A 27422-nucleotide genomic window follows, 5' to 3' on the forward strand; every position below is an offset into this window, starting at 1 on the left:
AAGGTCTTTCATCACTAGTGCTTGAGAAAACCGTGGGATAAGAGGAAAGATCTTCTCAATATTAATAACAGATTAAATGGCAGAAAGCAATGGATGAGAACAAATGGTCAGATTTTGCACTGGGAATGATTAGAGTCCTAGAAGATTTGCTTTGGGACATGTGCTGGTCAGTGTATTTTTGAATGATCCATAATATATGTACAGCGAGGTGACAGAATGTTGTATATGATGTGGAATTATTCTGAACTTTCAAATCTGAGACTGACAGTGGGGACTTAACTGTATGAAGATAATAATCTAGTGAAAAGATTTCCAACATCAGCAAGAGGGAGGCCAGCAGGCTAGCCGGGGAGCTAGCTGGGGGTTTAGGTCTCAGTTGTACCTACTTCATCTTTGTATTTAGTTGTTTAAAAGATGAAGTGTTGTAGAAAACCTATTCTGTGCTTGCAGTGCTTTGGACTATCCGAGTCTCTGACTGATCTCACCCTTCCAAGAACCCAGGACAGCTTCTATCAGTCAGGTTTTCTCTAAGGCCTCTGGGTACTGAAGAGGACGGTCAGATCCATTCAGAGACTAAGGGCATCTCCTTAAAAGCGATATGCTTTGGGAAGATTGAGCAACAAGGAGCTTTGCATGAATCAGGGCTACACTGGGCAGAATCCTCCTAGGAGACGTGTATTGCAGCATCCCCAGTGCATACAGCACCCGAAAGGACAGTCTTGGTTAGACTGTCTGCACTTCAAACATTCCTTGGACCACAGCTCTGTGCCCCCCAGGCTTTCCTGATGGTCCTTCAAGGCAGCCAGCTCTGCAGATGCTCAGGGAAGCGGCTCCTGCTTATAAGGCACGTTGCTCTCCTTGACCTATTTGCTCATTACCTCCATAAATGTGATTTTGATTAAGGAATTTTCGTAAGTAATTACTATGGCATTAGCAATTCAGCCAAACAGAAAATAGTCCAAAAAGCAACGTGACATGCTATCTGCCATGAAGGCCAGCTTGCTGACTGCCAGCGGACTGTCAGGGAGGCAGAGTGAATGCCAGCACTGCGGGACAAAGCTTTGTCCTGCCCATCTGGGCACAGGGTCCTCCAGGTGATGTACCAGGTCTCTGTGTGGCTTCTGCTACTCATCGTCCTGCCCCCCTGTGTTTCGGGAGAGGTTCTGACATCAGCTGCAGATTCATTGGTTAAAACCACTCTTGCTTCTAGTCTCTTGTTAACATTAAAACACCTGCTGAGCTCTTGTTTCAAGCAGTGCGAGAGAAAGATAACACACTCCTTACAAAGAACAGGCTAAATCTGAAGAGGTGGTTCAATGGTGGCAGTTGTATGTCCCAGCCTGGTTCAGAAGGGACCAACTCACGTCTGTCACATCCCTGCAGATACAGCCTGCCCAGGGGCAGAGTGCATTGCACAGACGGAGCTGCTGAACAGAGCCTGACTTGGAGGGCTGTTAAAGCAGCCCCCACTTTACAGGCTGACCTTGGCATCCTTCCACGTATGGCATTGAGATGATTTTACTGACCCATCGCGTACTTTCTGGTTAAGAGTTTGCCATGAAGGAACTCTGACAGAGTTTTTCCTGACAGGAAACAATGAAAATCATATGCAAATTTGGCCCAGGACTACAAAAAGACAGGCTCAGAGTGACTCAGCCCAAGAAAACTGTTGTCCTCAAACAAAACTTCTTGAAAAAGAGGCCAAAGCTGAGCTCACTTTCACTCAAGAAAGGCAGAAAAATAATGGTGTCACCTTTAAGATCAAAGCAACTGGCTGAATTCCTCTCTGTGAGGGTAACTACCTAGTAAACAAAGCCAGCACTAACTTTCTGCAAGCATCTGCCTTAGCCTTCAGGAGCTTTCTAATGCAGTTCAGGGGGAGTGCTGCCAAACAAAAAGGGACTCATTCCAAGGCTTCGGCAGTGAAAATATAAATATCCCTCTTGTTAATTTTGGGTGCCATAATCCATCAGTGGCTGTCTTGTGCAATTTAGCTCCGTGACATCTCCTGAGAGCATGGGCAGTAAAGCATTCCCATGCTAATGTAAAATAGGCAGGTACTGGGGCATTTTTTTTCAGCTGTCCATGAAGCTGAACAGAAGGATGCAGGGGTGGTGGGATGGTCTGGGTTTGTGGACCATGGCCATCTAGGAGACAGAAATTACCTGGCGCTGTCGCCATTGCGGCTGGTCGTGTGTGGTCAGAGGAGCGAACAGCGAAAAGCACAGTACCTGAAGAACTATAGGGGTGCAATCTCTGGCCAGCATTGCCTGCTGGCTGGGCACAGTGGTCCAGAAAAGGGTCAGTCATAAAAATGGAGCCTGGCTTAGACTGTAGAGCTGTGCCACATGTTGTCCTCAAGTAAATCCCACAGAAGGTTAATCTAACGCTGCACTAAGTTTTAAATTGTGATACCACTCTTAATGAATTTGGTATCACATGGGGCAGACTGGCATATCCAGCTGCACTGCAAAGGGGGGAGATCCCAAGAGGCCAGAGAGAAACGGACTCCACTGCATGGAGAGAGAGCTGGCAGTGAAGAGCTTGCTTGCCTGAAGTGAAAGCTAAGTTGTGCTGTTGCTCCCAGCAACTCATGAACTTGGACTTATTACAGTGTGGGTGTAGAACAACAACTCCTCTGAGACCTGAAGGGATCTCAGAGCATAAATCTGGTGCTGAAATCCCGTGTTCCCACTTGGCTTAGTGGATATGATCCCTTCTGTGTCCACACTCTACAGCTGCAGCTCAGGAAGGACAAGAGAGAGGCAAAGAATAGCTGTGTCATGTTACTCCTCCTAAAAATGCTTTTAGATCTCTGGAGGAAGAGCACCTATGATACCTCAAGATAAGCCAGCAGCTGTAGGGTGCCTGCCCTTGAACAATTTGCAGATGTTAATACCCATTCTTAGCATCAGCACAATAAGGCTCAGCACATTGCCCCTTCACAGCCCAGCAGGACACCTCCTAGTCTTTGCCTCCTTTAAACACCCCTGAAGTGCTATAATCCTCCAGTTGTCTACGCATACTGATTTACTAGTATTTTGTTATTTTGCTAGAAGACATTCATCTGTCAGTTCTCTCCAGCCTCTTCATTCAGCACCAGCATACATGAAAACACCTCCAGGAAGCTTTCTCAGTCCTTTCTCTTCTCAGTAGCCTTTTAATTTACACTTGTTTTCCTCTTTCTTATTCACTAAAATTCTATTTATAACATCACCCTTGTCTTTTAAGCTTGGTTGTAGACCTTTGTTTCTGCTCAGGCATTTCCAGACTGATCTGGACTGCTCTGCTTACACCTCTAAACCCTGTTGGAGCAACTAATGTCAAGCATGAAATGCATAAGAGACATCAGTGTTACATTCGGCCTGTTAAACTTGAGATCTTGAGTGTGCCACCACTTCTCCATTGAGATACACACTGCACATTCACATTAGCAATTAAAATACACAGCAGGCCCGGTAGCAAGTTACTTTGTGAAAACCACCTCCTACACTCGTGGATCCTTAGGGCTCTCTGCTTTAGGATCCTTGTAGGATCCCACTGCTAGAAAGCATCTCTGTTACAGTGTGTGTCAATGCATGGCTGTGCCACGATCACCCATTACTTGTCAGTACAAGCTCTCACAATAAACGATGGAGCCATCTTCAAGGGTCAACTGCAGAGCAGTCCAAGTCCAGAAATTCAGGGAAGCATGAAAATATAATCATCTAATAATCAATGAATGAATCTGGGATAATCACTCAGGACCAGCATCCCCATTATTCCAACAGCATTTTTAAAGCAGTATTGACTTTCCCTCCAGAACAAGCCTCCTTTGCTTTTAAGTGAGATTTTTAGTATTTTGCAAGTACTTAATGATGGAGAGAATCAACATCCACAATTTATGGGGAAACTGAGTCCGGAGAAGGTATGAAGCGGTTCCCCAAAGTCAACTAGCCATCATGGAATCAAGCCAGAAAGAACAGACATGTCTTCTGAGCCCTGGTGTTGATCTCTGTCTTCTAGGAGACACTGTGTTCAGAATCAACATGCTTAACTCTGTGCTTGGATCAAGGGCTTGTGCTGTGTATGGGTTATTGCAGATGAGTGAGTGAGTGAACAGGATACTGAAAACACTGCTTGGGTCAACTCCCTTCACAGAAGAGTTAGTCTGCTGGTCCCAATGAAACAGCGACAGCTTTGGTAGAGGAAGTAGCGAGGGGTGCTGTGGAAGGGCCATCACTGGGCTCAGAGTTTAGGCGATGAGGCAGGAGGCAGTTAATGCTCAAGGATTTCCACCATTACACAAGCAATGGGTTTATCAGAAATGTGCGCTAGCAGTTGCCTGCTGAGTTGGAAACAAGGACAAGGTCAAGGACAACCGCTGATCAGGACAAGGGGGGATGGGAAGATGAGAAAAGACAGCTAGGGGTATTCCCAGAAGGTCCTCAAAGGTAGCCTACTAGAGATGTCACAGGAAAAGGAATGGGTGATATGATCCCAAATGCTTTTGAGTATCTGAGCATGATGCCCCTTCTCAAATTGATTTAAGAAAGGATCTAGACAATTCAGCCCTTCTACAAACTTCAACTACATCTCTGGGCATACAAAGTACCTACAAGAGCTTTTCCCAGTCTTTCCTAATGTCAGCAGGATTTGCCTCTTAAGTACTGACTTTTCTTTCTTAATTGGGGCTCAGTTTGAGATGCGAGTTTTTGAAGTTGTTGTTCCTAACTGCTTTGCTTCTGAACACAAGCAGAAATGATAAATGACTACATTTAAGTCTGTGAAACAGAACAACGTGCACCATTAGACTGTCAATTCCTTATGCCCATTTATTTACTTACAATTATAAACAGAGCACTTAAAAAATATTTATAAGGAACCTCTCAAAGCCCAGATGAGAAAATAAGTATTATCACCATTTACTAGTTGTCAAACTGAAGCACAGGTGGAGACATGACTTGTCCAAAGACTCCAAGCAGGCTAACATCACAACCAAGTCCAAGCTCTCAGCTTTCCTTCCATCATAGCCATCACTGCTGCATCCTCTTCCATCACACCACCACATTTAGCAGTGCCTCCACCCACCATGCTCATGTGAGTGAACAGTCAAGCACTTCCTTCATAGCACCAACTTTAAACATACCCCTTGTAGGAAAAGTCTGAAGTAGCCTGGATTCAATGGCAAATCAGGGTGGGGAGCATTTCAGTTATGTTTATTCTAGCCAACTCAGGAAAGTTAAATGAATAAAGTTTTCCTAACCAGGTGTCCTCAGAACAACTGGCAGCCATCAATTCCCCATGGTGCATGAGTCATCAGATGAAGGTTGAGAGCTGCCTCTGTCACCTCCAGAGACTCTCACATCCAAGAACCTCCTCTGACAGCCATATTCAGAACTCTAAGTCTGAACAGGTCACAGGGGCTCCTGGTGGAGGGAAGAAGACAACCTTGGAGATGATTTCATCTAAGCTACCTTGAAATGAAGATGGTTGTTTCTTTTCCACTGAATGTAGAAAGGAGTGGCCAGGTGAAGACTCAGATGCCTTGAGGGCAAACTTAGGGCAAATGAGCGCCTTCTGTACCGGAATGAACCTTATTTATCTGACAGTAAATATAATGTGAGGTTTAATTCTTCAGCTGAGAGTGCTGAGCTAAGTGCTTCGCGGCTCCCTCCTGTGCCAGATACACCAAGCCGTTGCATAACTCAGCCTAGAGACGCTCCGGGTTGGATGGCATAACTGCTTTTGTACCACTCCTTCAGGAGTGCAAAAGCACTGAAAGTATCCCAGCTTCTTGCCATCCAACTACTTCTGTTTAACTCAAACAGAATCTTGTCTCCCAGCTCAGAACAAAGGTCTTCTCTCACAAGGTACTCCCAGTTGGTAACTTCCCCCAGCTCACCTCCAGTGCTCAGCAGTGAAGGCATTGCTGTAGCATGTAGCAAGAGGGAAAATCCCTGAGCCCAAACAGCCCAGGCACGGTCAGGGAGTCTGGCAATGCAGCGAGGCTTTCCTCACAAGGCACAGCAGCACGTGCGCCAGGAGGGCTTTCCACCCAGGCTCATCTGAAGTTTCTAATAGCAAATTCATTTTACCAGGGCCACAGACAGCAGCTGGCATCTGTCAAGCTATGGCATTCATTTGGAAATGGTAAACCCTTCCTGTTTTCCTTGAGGGAGAGATCTTCAGCTTACAGATCGCTGGTCAGAGGGCTCTCTTGCCTCACTTGTAGTCTCTTCAGAGCTGGGTTAAATCACTCATCACAGCAGGTGACATTAGACTGGAGAGGCAAGGTATTATGGTTTGCCCTTTCTTAATGCTTGGGCTGCAGTGTAAGCATCACATCAGAAATGTAATGGAAACTGTTACTCTTCCTTCATGATGACATTTTGGGATACTTTGGAAATTGTCAGGTGTCTTTCTGGACTTCAGAAGAAAGTTGTGTTGAATTTTGAGCAGCTTGAATGACAGCACAGAAGATGCAAAGGCAGATGATGTGACTCAGTCAGTGTTCACAGTATCAGAGGTGTGAGGCACCTGTGGAGTTCAGTGTGCCAGCTTCATGTAGGGCTGAAAGAAAGAAGTACTGCAAACAGAGGTGATCCTGCTTGTGAAACAGAGAAATGCAGTGCCAGAATGGATTGCTAGAAGAAACTGCCAGTGTCTTGTAAAACAGCCTGTTGGTTCCTAAAGACAGAAGGAAAAGTGATCACTGTATCCAAGATAGAATACTTTTGGTCCAAACACCTTTGTCCCAAAAGGAAAGTGGTGCAGGACTGCCATGGGCTTTAAAAAAGCCCAGTGTGTGAGACATGGACATTGAATTGCAAGACTCTTGGAAAAATACCTGCTCTTCTCTTGCTCCTACCAGCATGAAAAAATAAATCTCTGACAGCCTGAACTTCTGACTAACCCAAATCACTTCCACAACCACAAAGCTTGGGATAAGAATGGGAAACTGTGTATTTTGGTGTGTGACACTTCCCATAGTGTATCACCTTTGCCCAGTTCTGTTAATGATGCGTGTTTCAAATCTGTGAGCTGTAAGATGTCCGTTTCTCAGGCTTATTCCCTTCAGGAACTGCCCAGGGCAGCATGTGACCTGGTATGAGAGAACAGAGGTGCTCATGTTAAGGGGTTTTGGTTAAATTCACCAATCTCCTTCTCTTTCTTGCCCTCATCTCTTCTTCACATTTCTTCTTTCTTTTTTCCTTCCTGTGTCTCTTCATGCCCTGTGTTCTGTCTTTCCTGCTACTCCCTGGATATATGTTAGAAAGAGGAGGAGGGAATCATTCAGATCTGCTCTTTGATCTGCTGAGATCAAGTCTGAAAAGTCAGAGAAACTCCCTGGCTTTTATTACAATCTAGGTCTGAAACTAAGGAAAAGGGGGAGGGAGCAGTTAGGAGAGAATAGAACAGAAATGTTGAGTCTCAGTGCAGGCCAGAGGGCACCACAGTGCCATCCCTGTTGGACTCTGAGCCCGGGGACAATGACGTTGGAGTAACCCCACCAGTACCAGTAATTCACCTCTCCAGCTGCATCCAGCTTTCCTCGTTGGGTCTGTGTCAGTCAGGGTTCATTGTCTGTCTTGAAACGAACTGATTCCTGGAAGAAGAGTGCCCAAAGACTGTGAGAAGCTTTGTCCCTGGGAAGGGAACATTTTTTCATTAGTGCATCTGAACAGCACACTTTGTTACTGGCTGATTTTCATTAAAGGTCTAAGGCTCCCCAGGGACTCATTTACTTCCTCCCGCAGTAGCAGGGGTGGAGAGCATGCTGGGGTGGAGTAATCACTGCACAGCGTGTTGCAGTGGCTGCAGCAGTGCAGGGTAGGAAGCTGCCCACAGTTCTCAGCTGTTACTTTGCTTTTAAGACGCAATTGTTGTGATGATGATGCTATATCTACAGCTCTAATTATTTCATGCTTTGGGGGCTAATCGATTGCTTGCACCAACTGCATATCAATATCACAGGGTCTGATCCTACAAAGCTTTGTGATATGCGTAAGCCAGGCTTCGTCCTTAGTCTCCTGTCACTTACAGCTGAGCAGCATTTGCATATTAAGGTCTGGATTACCCCTTCCATGTCTTTCCTCTCCTTCAAGTGACATACAGAAATCAAGAGACACAAATTTAAGCAGTTCAGCAACACAGAAGCTCCCACCAGGAAGTGTGGGGGATAGAGGATCTCCTGCAGCATGCAGCCTGTGATCCCCATCAGCTATTGCCTTGGATTTGGAGCAGTGCAGCCTTTCAGAGATAGCACAACAGGCAGTCACCCTCCACCCTGCCATGTCTTGGATACGGGCAGGTGTATTTTCCAGGAGCACGGCTCACAACACGATTACCACCACTGATACAGCAGTTAGAGCACAACCTGATATCCCTTCAAACGCAAACTGCCAGGATCTGAGGTATGGGCATACCTGGTGAAATTCCCCCCTGAGCCACCTGTACAGTCACGAAAGTCTTGTGAGGAGCCCATGATAGAGCTACAGATCAAGTTAAGTTTCCCTATCTGTGTTCCCAAAGCACAAAGGGGCCATTGGCCCCTCCAGCCTGCTCAGATCTGCTCTCCAGTCTCATGTTTGACTCTGGCAATGGCCCACTTCTCCTTCACAGGAAGATGTAAAGCCAACCAGCGGCAGACGGACGATAATCTGCCCTTTTAGGAAGATCATCCCCTGTCCCGCAATAATAGTTTATAAAACACAAGTTCTTCTATACTTCTAAAATCTTTGGTTAGCATCCAATATTATCAGCACACTCTGGGACCCCAAGGGCAGTTTTCTGTAGCATTTTAGGCTTGTTGCCCTCTCAAAATCCCAGTTGTGGAGCACTGTGACATGTCTACGCTGGCTTCTGCCCTTAGGGTTTGACTAGAAGATAACAATCTCTCTAAGAGCAGCAGACAGTTTTGTTATATTTCTCAATCTATTCTTTACTGAGTTTCCTTTTCAACACACTGATGCATTTAATGTTGACTTTCTCCAAATGAAAAAGACAAGGTTTCCTGCTCAAAACAAGTTGTGACTTCAACAAGCTCTCACCTAAAAATAGTATAAAAATAATAGAAGCCCAGAGTGAAGTGTTTGATTGGCCTGATTGATTCTCTTATTTTCTTTCTAATGATCAGGCAATTCATTTTTGTGCAATTTCAGCACCAGTTTCCAGCCAGCTTTGCCTGACACCTCCAAAGCTAGAAGCCTGTGCTGAATTAAAGTGCTAGATCTTCTTGATGTCTTCTGGCTCCTTTTTCCTTGTGGGTCAGGCACAGAGAGGCAAATCTCACACACATTCAGCAGATGAATGTCACTTAAACCCAAAATAGATGCAGAAACATCACTCTCTAAGTATCTTGTATTTTATTTTGCACACACTGCCAGTTTTCTGAGCATAGAAGGGATGTTGATCTGGGATGATACAGTCTGGGTGCAGTTGCAGCAGTACCCTGCACTTGGATTTATCTTTGTCCCTAGTCCTGTTTATGGAGGAGGGCTGCCATACGGGGCTGTGGCATCCTCCAAACAAGATGCCCGGATTCATACCACTTCTCTCCTGCTTTGGGAGTCCAAGTGCCGGCTGCAGACAGCTATAAAATGGGAGGAACTGCATTTGGCGCAGGAGCACAGAAAAGTCATAGTACTGCACTGGGTAGAAAAAAAGCCATGAGGACTAGTGATGGGACCCAAATTACCATAAGCCAGCTAAGAAATCCCTGTTTTCCTCCTAAAACTTGCCATAACACTAGTGAAAAAAGTTCCGAAACCAAACTGGACTCTAAATTGCTTTCCCTTCCAAAGCGTATTCCTCTGTTTCACAATGTGCTCACTATCACTCACCTTTTTAAAAGACATTTAGCAAAACAGGCCAGGCACAAGCATGCTGGTGGACTGCTTAATCACAAGAGATCATTCTTGGTCATGATCTTCACCACTGTCAGAGTTGTGTCAGGATTGTCATGTTCATGAGGTCAACAGCCATAAAACTGTAAAACCAGCAAAACAAACAAACACTGGGAAAAACAAAAAACTGAGAAGTAGCAAAATGAACTTATAGCTCAGACCAGACAGTTTAATGTACCACTAGTGCTCGTTACCAAATCTAGCTTTTTTAATTAGTGCATGATATCTTTCGTTTTTTAATCCACTCTGGTTTTTCTTCTCAGGCTTCCCAGTTTGCCACATTATCCCCATTTCACACCTCCCTCCCTGGATAGCAAGTTTGTTACTTTAAAATGCTGTGCACACACCTAAAACCCTTTCAAATACTGGAAAAATCCAAGCTCGTATTTGCTATGGAGTGAAATCAGAGACCATTTCCATACCAGGGAAAAGACAATGAACAAGGCTTTGACTACAGAGTGAAAAACAGTATTGGATGCATTTTGCTAGCAGGAAATTGGTGCCAAATATGTCATTCTGAGGCCTGAGACCCAACTGTGTCAAAAGACTTTACAAATTTGCTTCTTACTTTATTTCTGTTTTTTTTTTGTCATGATATTCATGTGGAACCAAGTTCTTAGAGTGTGTCTCATTCTTCTCTTGAGCTCAGGAAGGACTCACTCATGCCATCCTCCAAGCTGGCAGAACCAGGCTGTGCAGCAGCCAAACCTCCCAGTCCAAAGTGCTCAGCGTCTCTGAGCAGATCCAGCACCTTGGTGCATCAGGAGGCAGGATAATCCCAGGCATATCCACCTGTGAAGACTGTCTGGGAGCCACCAGCAGGCTGCAAACAGAGATGAGTTGTGGAGCACTTCATGTTCATGGCTGTTTTCATAGCAGCTTCTAATCCTCTCTCATACAAATCTGGGAGCGCTTACTGCAGGCTCTCTGGGACTGTATGGCTGTGCTTGGTTAACTCAGCAGGTGAGGTAACTTGACCTCTCTGTTGGCTAAGAGATTATATTTGTGTGGGACCATGCAGACCTGGGTATGCCTGGGCTTGTCTACTTTTCGGCTCAGAAGTAGGATGACAGCTCCTCTTACTGTGTCCAGCTGGTTGGGATAAGAGCAGCAGCATGGCTGCAGCGCCATAAAACATCTGAAGGCTTGTGGAAGTCGAGGGAGACAGTTTATTGATAAATCAAAGGTGGTTTTGGGAGACAGACCTCTGTTTTGCAGCAGGATGGGCTCTGTGTGATCCCCATCAGCTCCTTGATCAGGCAAACGTTATCACTGACACTCGGTCCGATGGGACTGATATTTGTGAGACAAATTACTCAGGCAGGAACGTGTTTGCTACACACTACAGAAATGCTGATGTTCTGCTCGGGGGGGTCCTCACTCAGCTGGCAAGTCCTTTTTATCTGCCACTGCCCTAAGGTGCTTGTTAGCACAGGGACTTTTCTCAACCAGCTACTGCTAATCATCATTAAACAGGACAGGGACAGGATGCTCCACTATGGCAGATAGGGTCTTAAAGAGTTAAGCATAGTCTCATGAGCTTCCTTGTTGCTGTCCCTGGAGCTGATGTCTCCTGTGGCACTAGAGCAAGATCTGGGAACAGAGCCAGCTTCTGCACTGCTTCCCCTGACCCCTTGCTGCTGAATTCCTGACTGAGGATGCCTTAAGTGTTTCCTAAGTAGAACAGGTCTTGTGTATCTGAACAGATCTGAAAGGTCTGAAAAGATCTTTCCTAGGATGTGGCAGGCTGCTAAGTACCAGTGCTTTAACCGGCTTGTTTAAGGCAAAATAGTTTGACATAATTTTCTTCCATTTCCAGTTATTTTAGGAATTACTTGGATGGTGACATTAGGGTAAGAATGTACAGCCCAGAAGATTCCCCTCCAGGAGATCCCTGTACATGCACCCCTTCTTGCATCCCTAATGTGCCTTCACAAGAGGCTCCCACCTGACTGGGAGCAGACCACATTCACTGTCACCTTGCTGTCCGCTGATTTTCCTCTAAAGTCACTCACTTAGTCTGTCCCTGGATCAGCAAAGTGCCCCAGGAGGCTGCAGCCACCCTTGCCACAGGAAATAGTCCTCTGCTGATGGAGGTTATTACTTTGGGTGCCTCTGGCTTTCGGGACATCTTGGATCCCGGACCACCTGTCTCCCCACCATTTCAGAACCTAGATCCATATAGGAATTCCTGGCACATGATGCCTGAATATCAATGCTCTTCAAGTACCTTAAAATGCAGGATGTGCCTGGAAAGGTCTGCATTTTGTGCTTTTTACAGCCTGGTGGTTACTCATATTATCATTGAATGATCATTTGCATGACTGTAAGCAGTTTCCAAGAGTCTAACTGAATGGTTTCCTTTGATCAGGCATTCTTATTTGACGCAGTCCTTCCTCTCCCCTCTCTTCTCCACTTTGCTGTTTCTTTCCTTAGCCACCCTTTTATGCAATTCCACTTGAGTTACTCTTATGCCTTGAAGTAGAGATTGGCATAGCTGTGATGACCATACACCAGTTGAATTCTGCAGAATTTCTGCGAAGTTTGGCCTAAGAGCCCCCACTCCTGATTCCGCTTCACATTTGTCATCTTGGGTAACTCAGTTCTCCCACTGATAACTGGGATATGTGGTCTAGGACATCCCAGACTCTGGGTCAAGCTAGCCCTGGCAGAGATCAGGAGCCTTTGTGCTCAGCTCCTTGGTGGATCCTTCTCTTGCAGCCTGTTCTCCCTGTTATGGAAGCACACAGCTCCCAAGGGGATTAAAGAGCATCAGAATCTAGATCTGCCGCACAAGGCCAAGGGTAATGTGCAGACCTAATTTCACTGGAATGGTATCTGAGACAGATCTGAATAACTCTAGTAATACACATCTGACCCTTGCAAAGGCATTCAGATATCAAAGAATGTTTATCTCTAACCTTAAAGTTCCTATTGGAGACAATCACTCCTTAGTATTCTCCCTCCAGCTGAGAAAAAGCAGCCTGTACCTTCCCTTCTGCTAATACCCTTGAAGCATGTGTATGGTGTGATCAGCCCTCCCTTTGCCCTTAATCACTTTCTTCCAGCCTATATAATTAAATTCCATCAGGTATTGCATCTAATTTTTTAGGAGCTCCCAAAGAACAAAAGCCAGTTCAGTCGCAAGTGAACAGAACAAATTAATTAGAAGGGGAATATTAGGCCCTCTCTAAATTAGATCAGCAAATCTCCAGCAGAAGAAGCATAGCTTGTCTGGCTATGATGCTGTTCACTTCCTGAGCAGCTGCTCACTTCCAGAGATTGCATACAGTGTTCAAAGACACGGCATCACTAGAAAGTGGATTAGGCTTGGAGCAACCCATGCTAAAAGGCACTCCAGGGCACAATTTCAAAGCCCAACACAGGGAATTGGTGGCCTTGTGTCTGTCATTAATGACGGTACAAGCTGTGCCATTGCATTACTTCACAGTACTTTGGGAATATCTTCCTGACATATTCCTGCATATCTAACCCAAATAAAAGTGGATGTTACTTGAGTGTAGAACTCTACATAGTGCTGTTTAACAACATTCCTCCTAGCTATGGAGACCTGCATGAGAAAGCACTATAATTATCATATAAAACCAGATAAAATACCCAGAAGCCACTCTTTATAAGGATTTAAACAAATAAATAGACAGCACGGGTGCAACTTACAGCTACCTCTAGGAATCTACAGTCTTGGGGGGGATTGTGAACAGAGTCTCCTGTCGTGCAATGAAGTGGGCATGCAGATTGTGCTAGGGGCTATGGAAGGGCACTCCACGCATGTAGCTATGCATGTCCCAGGCTCCTGATGCAGCGTGGAGACCACCAGCAGAAACAGACCCTATGTTCTCGAGAAACGCACTATTTTCACCATGTGGTACAAGACCAAGTAGAGGAATCAAAAACCCAACAGAGATAAGGAAGACCTTGGTGGGGGGAGGTGGGGGTGGATACAGGCTGCTGAAACAATTCTTGTTAGTTCAGTACAAAGAAGAGGTTTTAAAAACAAAACCAATCTCATATATCCTGCCCTCATTCATGGCAGAAAAGTCTGGTTGTTAATGCACCTGCAACTCCACGAAACAGACACTTTTCCCCATTTTCCCTGTTGGAAGGCACCTGCTGATCTTATCAGCTTTCTACACGTGTCTGCACTGGGAAGCCCTGGATGCACTGCTGAATGCTTGAGACGTGTCCAAGTGGCCCCCTCCTGTGCAGCTGGACGTAGCCGTGGTCCTGCGGTTTCAGTGCAACATTGCTGATGACGGGAGCACAGCAGGAGGGGTGAGAGCCAGCAGTGGCAAGATTAATAAACAGGCAACTGCTAATGATCCCCGTATTGAATCCTCTGGCTGGCTTGCCTTCTGTTGTAAAGAAACAAAAGCAGCAATAGAAGAGTTTCGTGACAGAACCATATTACACTAGGAGGCTATAGGAACTTGCTGTTCTCATTGCGTGTAATGTACCATACCATTTGCCATTCTCCTCTTACTCAGGCTGGTTTTCTCTATAGCTTTAAAAGTGTGATTGAATTTAGAAAAGATCCAGGACAAATAGAGTTGATCTTTCTATAGCCATTCCCTGAATGGACAGGAGCAGATTGAGAGTCATTCTTACATTAGTGAGGACTGTTTAATACCAGTGAGAAAATCAGCTCTGGGGCTCCACGTGAGAAGACAGGATGGAGCTGAGAGAGCAGAGCGTATTTGAGAGGTAGTCTACATGCGTGTTTACACTCGAGGCAGACATATCACCTAGCACTTGAGAGCAGGAATATTCACAGCCTGCTGTGAATTCACACGCTCAGCACATGAGCAGAGAGCACCTGAAGCCATTTTCCTCTTCTCATATACCTGGGAAAAGTGGAGTGCTTCATCACTCGTGCCACTTGGTCAATCACTTTGTCTCCACTCGTAAATTCTCCTCACTTCCATTTCCAATAAGGTTCCTTAGTATGTTGTACACTATTACATCTTTCAAATGAAGGTTTTCCCCCATCTTAACCAGAAAAGAACCCAAACTTTAATAAGAAATTCTCATTCTTTAATGACAAACATGTTTTTACATCCTCTGCCTTTTCTGTGCCTAGTGATAGGACCAGGCCCTTCAGAAGGTGACTAAGGCTAAGACATATATGCAGTTATTTCCTCTCCTTTTATTCCTGGTCTCCCAGAGATTTCCTGAGATCATGTACTTTAAGGACTTAGCCCTTCAGAGTTAACTGAGACGGCAGCAGGTAAATTCCCTTTTACAGCCTTACCCAGAAGGAAAAATTATTCATCATCATCATCCTTCTCCCCTGAAAGTCATTGCACAATGTGCAGGCTGCAGTGTTAGTGTACAGGAGTGCCATTCATTTCTAAAAATTCTGTTTGTTGAGAAGTAACTTCATAAGCCAAATAATTTGGGGAATGTATCTGAAGTTCTGTAGCTTCTATGTTGAAAAAGATTATTCTAAATGCAGACATTTTAAACAATTTTGAAATTAATATCTTCATATCAAATTAAAACTGCTGTTTTAAAGTCAGTTAAGCATGCAAGCATAAACCAGTTTCACTTAGTTATCTCAAGAGATGTTATTACTTGGAAATTAAGGGCTGAACCTGCAGAAGTCCATGCCACACAAAATCCCAACAAAAAACTAAAAAGTCCTGCAGTTTGATCCAAAGATCATGTCATCTCTCTTATCCTCCGGAGACTTTCCATTTTCAGTATAATTTTGTAACAACATATTCTTCTCCTTTGCAGAAGTGGGTTTCTCTGGTGTATAGGTTCTTGACATAATTTTCTGAGCACCTGTTGTAACAGAGCAGTAACTCTCTCCTGCTGCTTCCACTTGCTAAATCAGATTACAGAGAATTGGAAAAACACTCGACACTTCCCTCGGGTTACCTTTCCATGTAGATAATTGCTGCTGTTCCCATAGGAAGGCTGTGTAAGTGTAGTTCAAGAAAGAGGGACTGTAGGAAATGCAGCAAACAGGGGAGGCCTTGACTGCATGACTGTTTCTGAAAGTGAAGGTGCCCACTCTAATCTCCAAGCTAAAATGAGTAAAACATCCACATTGTCGAGTAAATGTCCAGCTCTGTCTTGTTTGTACTCTCGCCATTGAAAGCAAGCCAAAACACTTCAGAGAAGTTATGTGAAAAGCAAATTGTATAAGTATTTATATAAATGATACAATAACAATGCAGGAGCAGTGGCCCCAGGTCAGAATAAGACCCTGAATTAGGAGGATGCTTATGCACTCTCTTCTCTGTGACCCCTTGTTTATTCACAACTGCAGGTGTTGCCATCATTATTTCTAATTTCTACATGAATTGCCAGTGTATATGAGTTGTCCCCAGGAAGCAGAGACTCATCCTTTTCGCTTTACACAGCAAAATGTCTGAGTCATGAATACCTCCAGCATCCAGATCACTTGAGTACCCTGGGTTATCTGGAGTTACCCAAGGTCACCTGGGGCTAACTGTAGCAGCTCTGATACTTCTGTGGGTTACCTCAATTAAAAGCAGAGCAGAAGAAGCTATTGTGCTCTTCGAAGCTATGACATCTTAATAACACCAATTTACTGTGTGAAGCTAAAAGTATAATAACTTCAGTGCTTGGTGCCACGCCGATACAGACTAAAATCCAACTTGACCAGGAATAGGGCAAGAGACACCCAGCCTCCTATGGAGAGGAAGAGGAGGAGGAGGAAGAGTACTAAACTTGTCACAGCAAGTGACACTTTTAGCTCTGAGAGCAAGTAAGAAATCCAGATTGTGCATAAGAGAGGGAGCACACTTTGCCCCCGTGCTGTGTCTCCTATGACAATTCAGCAACGAGGGGTAGTTTTCTGCGAACAGCAAAGTACAAGCAAGCAGTGCAGCACAGCGGTGTGCTACCAGCAGGCCATTCTGTGGGCTGAGATTTAGGGAGCCAGCCTTTACCTGCTCCACGCTGCTGGGGACAGCTCACGTGCCATGAACTTTAACACCGTTACAGGGAAAGCAGCCAAGATATTGATGAGATAATTAATTAAGAAGATTTCTCTAAATGTGTCAACCAAAAGACTTTATGTGCATCTAAGCTGGCATTTTCTCTGGCTGGAAAGCGCTGAATTTCTTCCATACTGATCTGGAAATTAGTGCTGGGAGAAGGGAAACAGATTTATGACCACACTTCATAGATTCAGCGTTACACTTAAAATCCTACATAGCCGAAGAGAGCTCGCCTCGCATGTGGAGCTGAAAGCATATTGTTAGTTATTTAACGTTTTAACACTCCAATCAAAACACAAGAAGTAGTTACAACACTACTAGAGCTCATGTTCAAATTAATATGGAAGGACTAATTTATTCTGCCTTTTAAATGGATATATAAAGCTTACTAATACTAGCCTTGGGTCTCCGGTGTTGTGCTCACTCTTCCCGTGTTTCTCTCATTGGGTCACCAATTTGTCCCCAGAGACAACCTGGCTTTGTCAGGCTGTTGCCAAAGGCTGGTCCCAGAGCGGAGCCAGCCCAGGGTGGGTGACAGACGCTGTGTTGCTATCACAGCTCAAACAAGCCAAAAGCAGCTCAGGTCCGGGCAAGCCCAGACCGGCCCCAAGACTCCCACGCTCTTGGGTCAGCACAAACCCTGGGGATTTTCGCTGGTAGCAGCAAAAGTCATATTTATTGGGCTGCAACAGCAACACTGCTTAGTCAGGGAAGGGCAAACGCCTAGCAGCCAGCAGAGCCACGGCATTTACACCAGCCACCACCAGGTCCGTGATGCTGAAGGAACACTGTGGAGACAGGGGCTGGTTTGATGATGCATCTCCCACCGTCTGTTCTGTCACACCCCTGCAACTGCTCCCTGTAGAATTCTGTCAGGGAAGTGCTGGCTTTTCCTCTTTTTTTTTTTTTTTTTCTTTTCTCTTTTTCTTTTTCATTTTTACTGCTGTTAAGTAGGTGAAAACAGGGAGGATTGCCAATGACTAGCCATCTCCCAACAGACCAGCAGAGGTTCATGCACCGAAGCCCGAGAGATATACAGCCCTTCCTCAGGCAGGACTGGGTTTAAGTACAAATAAATACTTCTGTATATCGCCAAATTCCCCTGCTTCACAGACCTGCCAGCATGAAGGGAACTGGGGACAAATACACCCACTGTATAATGTCAGCTCTCACTTATTGGTGCAATGTAGAAAAATCCTGCACTGCAAGTCCCACCTGGCAGGGGTCAGAAAAGCCATAGCCTGGTGTTTAGGTGCTTACCAGGAAGGAAGAGGCATGGCATTGAGGGCTTATAGGGAGAGAAATTAAAAGGGCTTCTTTTGAGAGCTGGGTGAGCAGGCTAACCACAGAACTAGACAAAGCTCTATACACAGTACTTTGAAAATGTACAGTGTTTAATTGTGACTGATATTCTCTGTATAGAATAGTTTGAACCAATTCGCAGTCATTGTTTCCTTGCTACAGAATTCAGCAGGAAGATAAAACAGTCCTCAGTCTCTATTATGTTTTCCTGAGAGGGCGTTGTGTGGTAAGCGTGAATGTGTGAGTACTAGGGATAAGTGAACTGCTCCATGGCCCACTAAAAAAAAACAGAAGGAAACTTTTTCTCCCTCTCCTGAGTCATACAAATACTTGAGCTCCTCCTGTGTCACTAGATGCACAATTATAGGGTGTGCTTAAGGATGCAGAAGGAAGATAAAGGCTTGATTTATCAAGGATCGGACTAGATGATCTTTCGAGGTCCCTTCCAACCCCTAACATTCTGTGATTAGTCATTAATCTTTGACAACCTAAGCTTCAAGCATCCCCTTGATACATGGCTGCGCTAGAGCACCTCTTTGGAAGCTGGTCATGCCTCCTGCTCTGCTCAGGTCTCATCTAATATTAGCCCTGTGGGGTGCTGGAGTTGCAATGTCCATGCTGCAAACATGGAGGAGCAACAGCACAGCTCTCCCTGATGCCATCGGGAGCAACTGGTTTTTGAGTCACACTGGGATTTAAAGTATCTGAGGCTCCTCTGAATGGGATCCCCAACTATGTTTAGTTGCTTATAGGTTTGGTAGTGGCTTTCTTGTACTCACTGGGCAAGGATTATAACCAGGTGAGTTTTCTATAGAGATAGTAGCCAGTCTTGATTTTCTTGTGCTTTTACCGTGTTTTGTGTGATGGCATTGCTGTAAATTGCACACATGAAGGAAAGATTCCTCAAGGGTAAAGAATCAGAGTGCCTTTTCCTTCCTTCTGTCCTTCCACGTAGAGGGGAATAACTTCAGCACAGGGAATGGGGAGTACAGCAATCTGGGAAGCATGTTTGTGTGAGGCCCTCATCCCTCGTGTCATAAAGGCGAACACCCGTGGGATCTCTTCCCTCTGCTGTACTATAGAGGAAAGGAGTGGCCCTTCTTGGCTTTTGGGGGCTTAAAGGTTTGCTCTCTGTGGAGCTTTAGAGCATGCTTCAAGATGTGTGTGTGATTCAGTCCAGCTATATGTTGATGAGAAGCAGACTATGGGAGCAGAGCTGTTTCCTGCACAAACCAGGTACTTCAGTGAGTACCTGGTCTCTGCTTTTTTTTTGCTTACCAGCACGTGTATTTGGAGCCTTGGAGAGGTGCTGTATTTTATTTTTATATTAATTTAATTCTCTCTCTTTGAAAGTGTTTTTATTTAGACATCTCAGCAGAATATGAGCTCGTCACTGTATTTCATAGAATCATAGAATCATTAGATTGGAAGAGATCATCAAGTCCAACCGTCAACCTATTACCACCGTGCCCAGTAAACCATGTCTAGAAGCACTACATCAACACATTCTGTGAACACCTCCAGGGATGGTGACTCCATCACTTCCCTGGACAGCCTGTGCCAATGTTTGACCACTCTTTCAGTAAATAGATTTTTTTCCTCGTGTCCAATCTAAACCTCCCCTGATGCAACTTGAGGCCATTTCCTCTTGTCCTAATTTCTGTTATCCCCCATGCATGGTGCTGGTGAGTCCCTCTAGCACTGCAATCCTGTATTTTACTTTCACATGGTCATTATTTGAAGCTAACAGAACTTAAAAATGATGTCTCCTGATGCCTCTTACATCTTGTTACAGCTTGTAGGGGGTTGCAAAATCAAGGACAGATGTTGTAGCTAACTAAGTAAGCAATTAATGAAAAGAGATGTTCCCTTGGTCACTTACCAGGAAAGCCAGCACAGCTTTTAGCTTCATTTTCTACATCTTTTCCAATGCCAGAAAGACACATGAGTAAGACCTGGACTCATGCATCTCACCGCACTGGATTTGGCTTGGTCTGCTGTGCAGTAAGTGGGCATATTTTTGGCAGGGTTGCTAGTTGAGCCTGACACAAAGCCCATGCCAGGAAAATGTTACCCATTCTTGCGATGTGGGAAACCTTCCAGCATGCATTGTTTTCATAAAGCCCAGTTTATGGCCAGTAATTTTACTTCGGAGCTCCAGCATTCAGTTATGAATAGTTAAGCTTTTACCCTTCCTGGTTATAAGGAGGGCTGGAGGACGTGATGCAAATGCACCCCGAAAGCTGATAAGGCATAAGTCACACTGAAATAAATCAAAAGGAAAAATAAGGATCTCCCAATTTTCAAATTGGAACGATCCTCTTCTCTTTTGAACCCAAAGTTCCCCCTTGGCTTGGGAGTGATCCTGGCCTGATTTTTTACTGTGTTTTCTGATGCACTGGGCAGTCAGATATGCAAAAGCCATGTGCTTGCTGGAGCCGACACCAGCTGGTCGAGCCAGCCCCGGTGACACAGGGCTGCCTGGCTCATGGTGGACAAGACTTGGCTCTGTCCGCTCGGGTGAGGTGCCCATTCACTTTCAGAAGCATTGGAAAAGCCTTGGGGACTTGTAGGGATCACAGAGACCCTGGCTGGCCTGGAAGACCATTCCTGCTGTGCTGTGGTCAGTGAGCCAGGCGAGAGGATAGACAAGGCCATCCTCTGTAATCACTTTAGCAGAGTCTGTGGCCAGATCGCCCCATGGGGGCTGATTTAAGCAGGGTCTCTGTGGTCAGCTGTCACAGGTGACGGAGAACAAGAGAGATGAAGCAGGGAAGGATGAGACAAAGGCTTTGCATGAGGGAAAGGGAATAAAGAAGAGGGAGTTATTTTGAAAGAGGTTGTCACATTATTAGGACAAGGCAAGTGGAACTGTGCTGTCCTTAGCCCATCAGTGTGATTTAAGGTAAGGAATATCTGTAGGGCATAGAAATCTATTATTCTGTGCACTGATTCGGACTACCTTGTGTCCATGTCTGGCTGTGCAGTGCTGACAGCTCACCCTAACTACCACTGAACTCTTTCCAGTTGCCTTTTTTTTTTTTTTTTTTTGGTTATATTTTCATGTTCAGGACAGACAGTGATCCCAGAACTATGGTATTAAACCAGAAAAGACACACTGTGGTGGCCCTTACTGTGCCTTCATTCTGACAAGTGTGAGAGGTGTCAGCTGGCTTCTGTTTTTTGGGGGGGTTTCTAAGAAAGAAAATGGTAATGTTTCAGTGACATCCCTTGGGTGCGCCTTCTTGCCATTGTAATCTCTGTTGATCTGCGCCATGTGCTATGGTAAGGTACCAGGGTGCCCTACCTGCCCACAAACACTTCCTTCAGTGGTGTAGCTCACAGCCATGTCTAATACCCACCAATTTCTGCAATTAGATTTTCCTCAAATTGAGATGGTTTGGGTGCTTGTGGCTGACCTGCACTGCTCTGGCCCCAAGAATTCCTCGGTTTGGGTCTGGAGCTGTGTCTCCCCTTGCATTCAAAGATAATTGCATTTGATTGACAGGACAGACACAGCAATGCAGAGCAGTCTGCCATGTGCTCAGCAAACACCTTACGTCGTTTTGCCAGCTCATGCCCTTTTTCTCGGTCTCTTGATATGTGTAAAATAGCTCAAAAAGAATCACTCCAGCAGAAATGAGCAGCACCAGAGGCAGGTAGGCTGTGGGTTGGTTTTTTTTTCACCACCTACAAAGGATTTTTTTTTCCACAGAGATCTGCTTGAGAATAATGTTTGTGCTGAGGAGTGTGGATGTGGGGACTCCTCTCCAGGTGTAGGTTTTTTTCCGAGGAAATTTGTTACAAAGATGAGGTCAGAATGCCGGAGTGTATCATGCAAAAAGCTGTCCATGACAGTCCCTGTCTGCCCTTCTCAGGGTGACGTAATCCGTACTCAGTAATAATGTTTCTGAGAGGTGGATAAGAGCATTTTAGTTCAGCTCTAATAATTCTGTTAAATCAGAGCTGGGGTTGTAATTGCTGTTTGTGACTGAGTTTGTTCCATATGTGTGTTATGCAGGATGCCATTGTAATGAAATGTTCCTTCTTTGAGCTGTATGCCCTAAAGAATATGCCTCTATTGTGTGGCAGGCAAAACCCTCGTCTGCTCTCTGCCTTTGCCATACCTTATAACCAAAGGAGAGGAAAAAAATGTCATGTTTCACCTTGTTTGAATTTCTTCTGGAAATTTTAAGTTGTGTAAGCGTTAGTCTTTGTTTGCTTTAGTAACACATAGCCTCGCTGGAACCCTGTTCATTTCTTTTAATGAAAAAGCCTGTGAGCTTGTGTGCATCTGAGGATTTACATGCATTAGAGCACACGGACATCAGCGTAAGTGAGAATGGGGAGTGAGAGAGCAGGAAAAGCCTCTTCCAGGGAGTCAGACATGGTGCTCTGAAGCAGCATTTTAAATTTTATCTTAACCATGAGAAATAGACCTTAGAGATGCAAAATCTCTAGAGAAATACTGTATTAAAAGATGGCATGTTCCTTGTCGTGAGATCAGGTAGGTGGGTGGTTGCTTTGCTTTGCAAGTAGTGCATGTTGTGAGACTCCATCATAATCAAATCTGGCTTCTGTACAACATTTTCCATTCACAGACCACCCTGTGCTTTGCAGGCAGAGTGACTGCCTTTACAACCAGTGATGCAGATGGAGGGGACACAGCCACTCTGCTGGCCTGCTTGGTGGCTGGTTGAATGAGATCTTATGCAGCTACCAGCAAGCCCCAGAGGGAGTTAACCTGTGCTAGCCGGGTAGGACACCTGCATAGGGAAAACTGGCAGACGGCAGCTAATTCCACCCAAAGCGGGAGCTGTAAAAGGCCGAAAGTGCATGCTGGGAGCCTGAGGACACGAGTATGTTGGGCTGTGCTGCCTTGCCTTGCTCGAGACAATGATCTGCTGCTCTTGCTTTGTCTGACCTCTTTTAGGTCTCTGGTGCTGCCTCTGGGTCATGGGTTTCAGCTCCCTGATGGCTGTAACTCGTGGAATGTCTTGTGTGTGCTCCCAGGGAAATACAACACCAAAAGGCAGCTTTTCTCTGATTTGATCTCACAGGGGGGGAGAAGGGAGAGCCATGTGAACAATGCCCATAGCCAAGATAGCCGTCAAACTGTGCCCACCTCATTTACACAGCAGATTGAACTCAGAGATCTCCGTTTTAGTTCAAGCTTGGGGTTCTGCAAGAGCTCCGTGCCTCCACCCTGGCCTTGCAGAGAAACCCTGCACGGGAGCAGCTCCTATGCCAGGGCTGGTGCAGCCCCTAGCACCAGGAAGGGTTCAGAGGAACCTTGTGGCGCTTCAAAGAGAGGCCCTTTCTGTCTGGAATGGCAGGATCGGTTTGTTTGTGTGTCGATTTGCAATAAAAATCCCACAAGTCTGAAATGAAATGAAATTAAAATCAGTCCATTTACACTAGTTTTTCAAGGAATTAGGCCATTTTCAGCTCTTTCTCAGTAGGGCAGAGGGAAGCACCCAGCTTCAGCCTACTAAAAGTGAGCACCTTGGGTAAGTTCCAGGGGGTGCTTCTTAGCCCACAAGACAAGCATCTCCATCAGCAGGGCAGCTCAGCTCCGCTTGTGGCCAAAGCCCCTTTTGGCAGGGCCAATCCCTCTCCACCAGTTGTAGAAGGACTCCCAACAGCTCGGTGAGAGCACACAACTGAAGGTAGGAAGGAGGAGAACAACCCCAACAGAGAATGAAACAGGGATGTTTGCTGGTCTGGCACAGCCCTGTCTTAATTTCCACTGCTCTGCAGCCTCACGTACTTACACTTGAGCTTCTTTAGCTCTGCTGTGGCTACTGGGCACACACATTTTGGTGAGGTACAAGGGAGCATTCACTTCCAGTGTGAAACCTCTCAGTCAAGAAATGATTATGAAAAAGTCTGTTTGAATAACGGCACCTGAGCTTGGCCCACCAGCAGCCCCCAAGGTGCTTCTAAAAGTAAAAGCCGTGTACTACCGTGAAGCCAAGATAAATGATCACAAGTTAGCAGGAATAAAAAAACCCATATAAAACGTATAAAACAAACTGAGCATCCTATAATGTATCTGTAAAAAGGGAAAACTTATGCTACTTGAAGTCTACAAATTCAAGTTTCTCATGGGAAAACATAACTCCTGTACAAATGCTAATGGGTTGTTATCACAGGAATGTTTTAATTTAACTACTGTGTACTATAAGAAGGGGCAGAGCAAGGTTCAGAGAGCAAATGGCTGATGAACGATTTTCAATCTGCCAGTAAATGTTTGCTTTTTTTTTTATATACTTCCCTTTCTTGATCTCTGCCTTAAAGAGATTCTCCAAAGGGACATAGAAAAGACAGCTGATTTCAGCTAGAGGTAATAGCACATATTTGAGTATTTCTTTTATCCTTGTTTAAATGGTAAATTTATGGCACTGATGGAATGTCAGTCACCAGAGTAGCTGGCCCTGAGAGCATAAAAACTGATGGTATATGAGAAAAAATTGTCTTACTGGAAAGGAAAAATGCAGCACACTTTAGAAAACTGATAGAGAAAAAGAAAATGAATCAGGCATTGCAGCCGCAAACCATCTCTGAAGGTTTCTCAGGACAAGTACAAACATGTCATGAAGCAAGAATAGCTTCCAGGGACTCAGAGGCAAAGGTCTGCCACCCTTTGGTGCAAGAGCTGGGTAGGAAGAAGAGAGAAAGAGCCCATGATCTTTCCTGTGGAAGCAGAAAAACATTCTTTCTTTTTTTCTGGAAACTCTCTTCTCAGCTGATTTATGGGTGGATGCCTCCAGATTTGAAGGTTTTTGCTACCACCTTGCATTACTATAACTGTAAGAAAACTGTCTTGCTGCTAATGCTCCCAAACCTGTAGAAACACTTTATATGTTTTGAGAAGTTTACAGGGATCTCTTGACTGACCTTGACCAGAAAAAAACATGTGAGGGAAAGGAGTGGACTGCTTTATTTATTAGATAGGAATAAACATTTGTCAGAAGTCTCAGCGTCTTCTGCCTGCCATATGTGAGCCTCCTCTGCAGATCTGCAACATGCTTATGTGATGGCAAAGGCTGTGCCAGGCTCTCCTGGCCAGACAGTTGGTGGTGTCCTCCATGATTGGGCAGTGGGGTTTGGAGCCTGCTCAGATCCGTTACAGAGCAAAACAGTGGGACATTTTGGGACAGTTTTTGGACCTTACAGCGTGTGCTGACCCTCAGCCCGCTCAGTGCAAGGTGGACACTGAGGACAGGAATAATGGCCTGCAAAATCAGTAGTAGCTGCTGGGATACTGGGGTGAGAATGACTGGCTAAAAAAGGAAAGAGAAACACTTTGCAGACCGATGAGATTTCAAAGTCTCTGTTCCTATTAGTTTTCACAGTGTTGCCAGAGAGCCTGAAAGTGTGTGAGAACAAATGGCATTTGGTCTCAGTGTTTGAAAAATAGTAAAGGGCTGTAGCAGCTGTCAGAGGCAATGTGAGCCAGCCAGAACATGGCCCCAGGCTTTTTCCACCTGGATCCCTGATGCCTGTTTGGCCCTCCCCATAGCTCCCTGACTCAGCTCTCCTGCTTCGGTGCCATGCGCTGGACCATCTGCCGTGCTGGACTTCCAGCCACCGTGGCTCAGAAGGACAGGGATGCATCATGGCCTTGTGCAGAAAAGCGTGGAGAAGACGGAGACTTAACAGGGAGGGAGCTGCATTCCCAGCCCCTGAGGCTGCCTTGCTTCCCTCCCCCAGCACCTATCTTATCTTTTGCCTCTTTCTAAAATAAAAGGAATAGAAAAATTAACAACATGAAAAAGGGAGGAGATGATAAAGAGTATCTGAAAAATTATCTATGTCCTCATTTCAGAGCTTTGCGTGGTAAAAGGGAGGCAGACATTTTTCTTTAATAATATATTAAAATATTAAAAAACTGAGTGTCTCCTGAACCTACTCTGTTGACATGGACTGAGAAAGCACCTAGGAAGTGTTCTGCAGAAGACTATTACACTTGAGAAAATATCCAGGGATGCCGTTCAAGGATCAGAGTAAATCAAAGACAAAAGACAAAGTTTACTGCCATACCGATAACGGGGACTTGGGTCCAGCGTGGACAACAGTGGTACTTGCCTCTTTCCTTTTGTGCTGAGACAAAATCTCTACCAAAGGAACATGAATGCTGTCAGGGGTCTGGCTGGAATCAGGAAGAATCAAAGCCACATCTCTTCTGATTCTCTTTAGCTCCTCAGTCTTGCAGGTTTGAGTGAGACCAGTTCCTTGGGAGTGCTGCTCCTAGCAAACCTGAATCTGAGCCTGCGGTGCTCAAATTTCCCAGAGACTGGGGTGTTTGGTTTGGCTCGTTCATAGTTCCCCAGTCCGAATCTGTTCATTCCTTGGCAATTATCAAAATATGCAATTGTTTTGTTCTTCATAAATATTTGCCAAGAAAGCAATAAGACTTTGATGCTGCTATACACATTATGTCCTGTAACACCCTCTGCTTTCCACACACACTGAATAAATGTTTCTTTGTTTTCTTTTCCTTGGCAGGTCACTATGGAAAGGATATTTACCGAAGTGGAGGGCCAGATCTCCATAATTTCATCTCCTCCGGGTTTGTCACATTAGGAAGAGGACACACGAAGGGTACAGTGGAAACAATTTTTTGCTAAATAAAAAGATTGTTTTAAATAAAAAAATCTATAACTCAGAAGCTGGGTTGTAAGTGCTATGAGATAACAGTATTGGACTGCAGTCAGTAGATTTAGTCTAGCAAATATTGCTGCAGGTAAAATACTGTGCTCCTGGCAGAATCTTTTAAATCTTAGCAAGAGAGACGGTGGGAGAGTGTAGAGTCGGACAGCCAGACTCCAGACTCCACTCTGACTTTGCAGTTCAACGATTTATGCTGCTTCATGTTTTCCTGGGTGCATGGTTGCAAACCACCATTGTGCTGCTGTACTTACGAAGGGAAGGGGAAGGAGTGTAATGCTGCCCAAGGGCAGGCAGCTGACACTTCAAGAGTGCGTGTCTGGATTTCTTTTTTTTGTCTTGTGGGCTTTTTTTTGGGAGGGTATTATGGATATTTTATAAAATTATTTCTTTTTAGGTCCTGAAACATATATTTTATGTGTTCATATAATCTGTGATATAATGTACAAACATGAAAAGACAAAAATATACATATACTGCTCTATGTATGTTCTGTGTATATGTACTGTATATAAAATATATGTTGAGAGACAGTTATAGCTATATTAGATAAGTGACCATATATCCC

The 27422-nt window shown here is 44.9% G+C and overlaps 1 protein-coding gene across 1 annotated transcript in view; it reads left to right on the forward strand.

Moving 5' to 3' along the window:
- SHISA6 (shisa family member 6) overlaps positions 1–27422 on the forward strand; it is a 265438-nt gene that overhangs the window by 33133 nt on the left and 204883 nt on the right. The window contains exon 3 of the mRNA XM_086473488.1: positions 26693–26788. Coding sequence (XP_086329614.1) covers positions 26693–26788 — 96 coding nt within the window. The remainder of the gene's footprint in view (positions 1–26692; positions 26789–27422) is intronic.

Source organism: Leptosomus discolor, chromosome 15 (genome assembly GCF_034619465.1).
Source record: "Leptosomus discolor isolate bLepDis1 chromosome 15, bLepDis1.hap2, whole genome shotgun sequence".
Taxonomy (NCBI): Eukaryota; Metazoa; Chordata; class Aves; order Leptosomiformes; family Leptosomidae; genus Leptosomus; species Leptosomus discolor.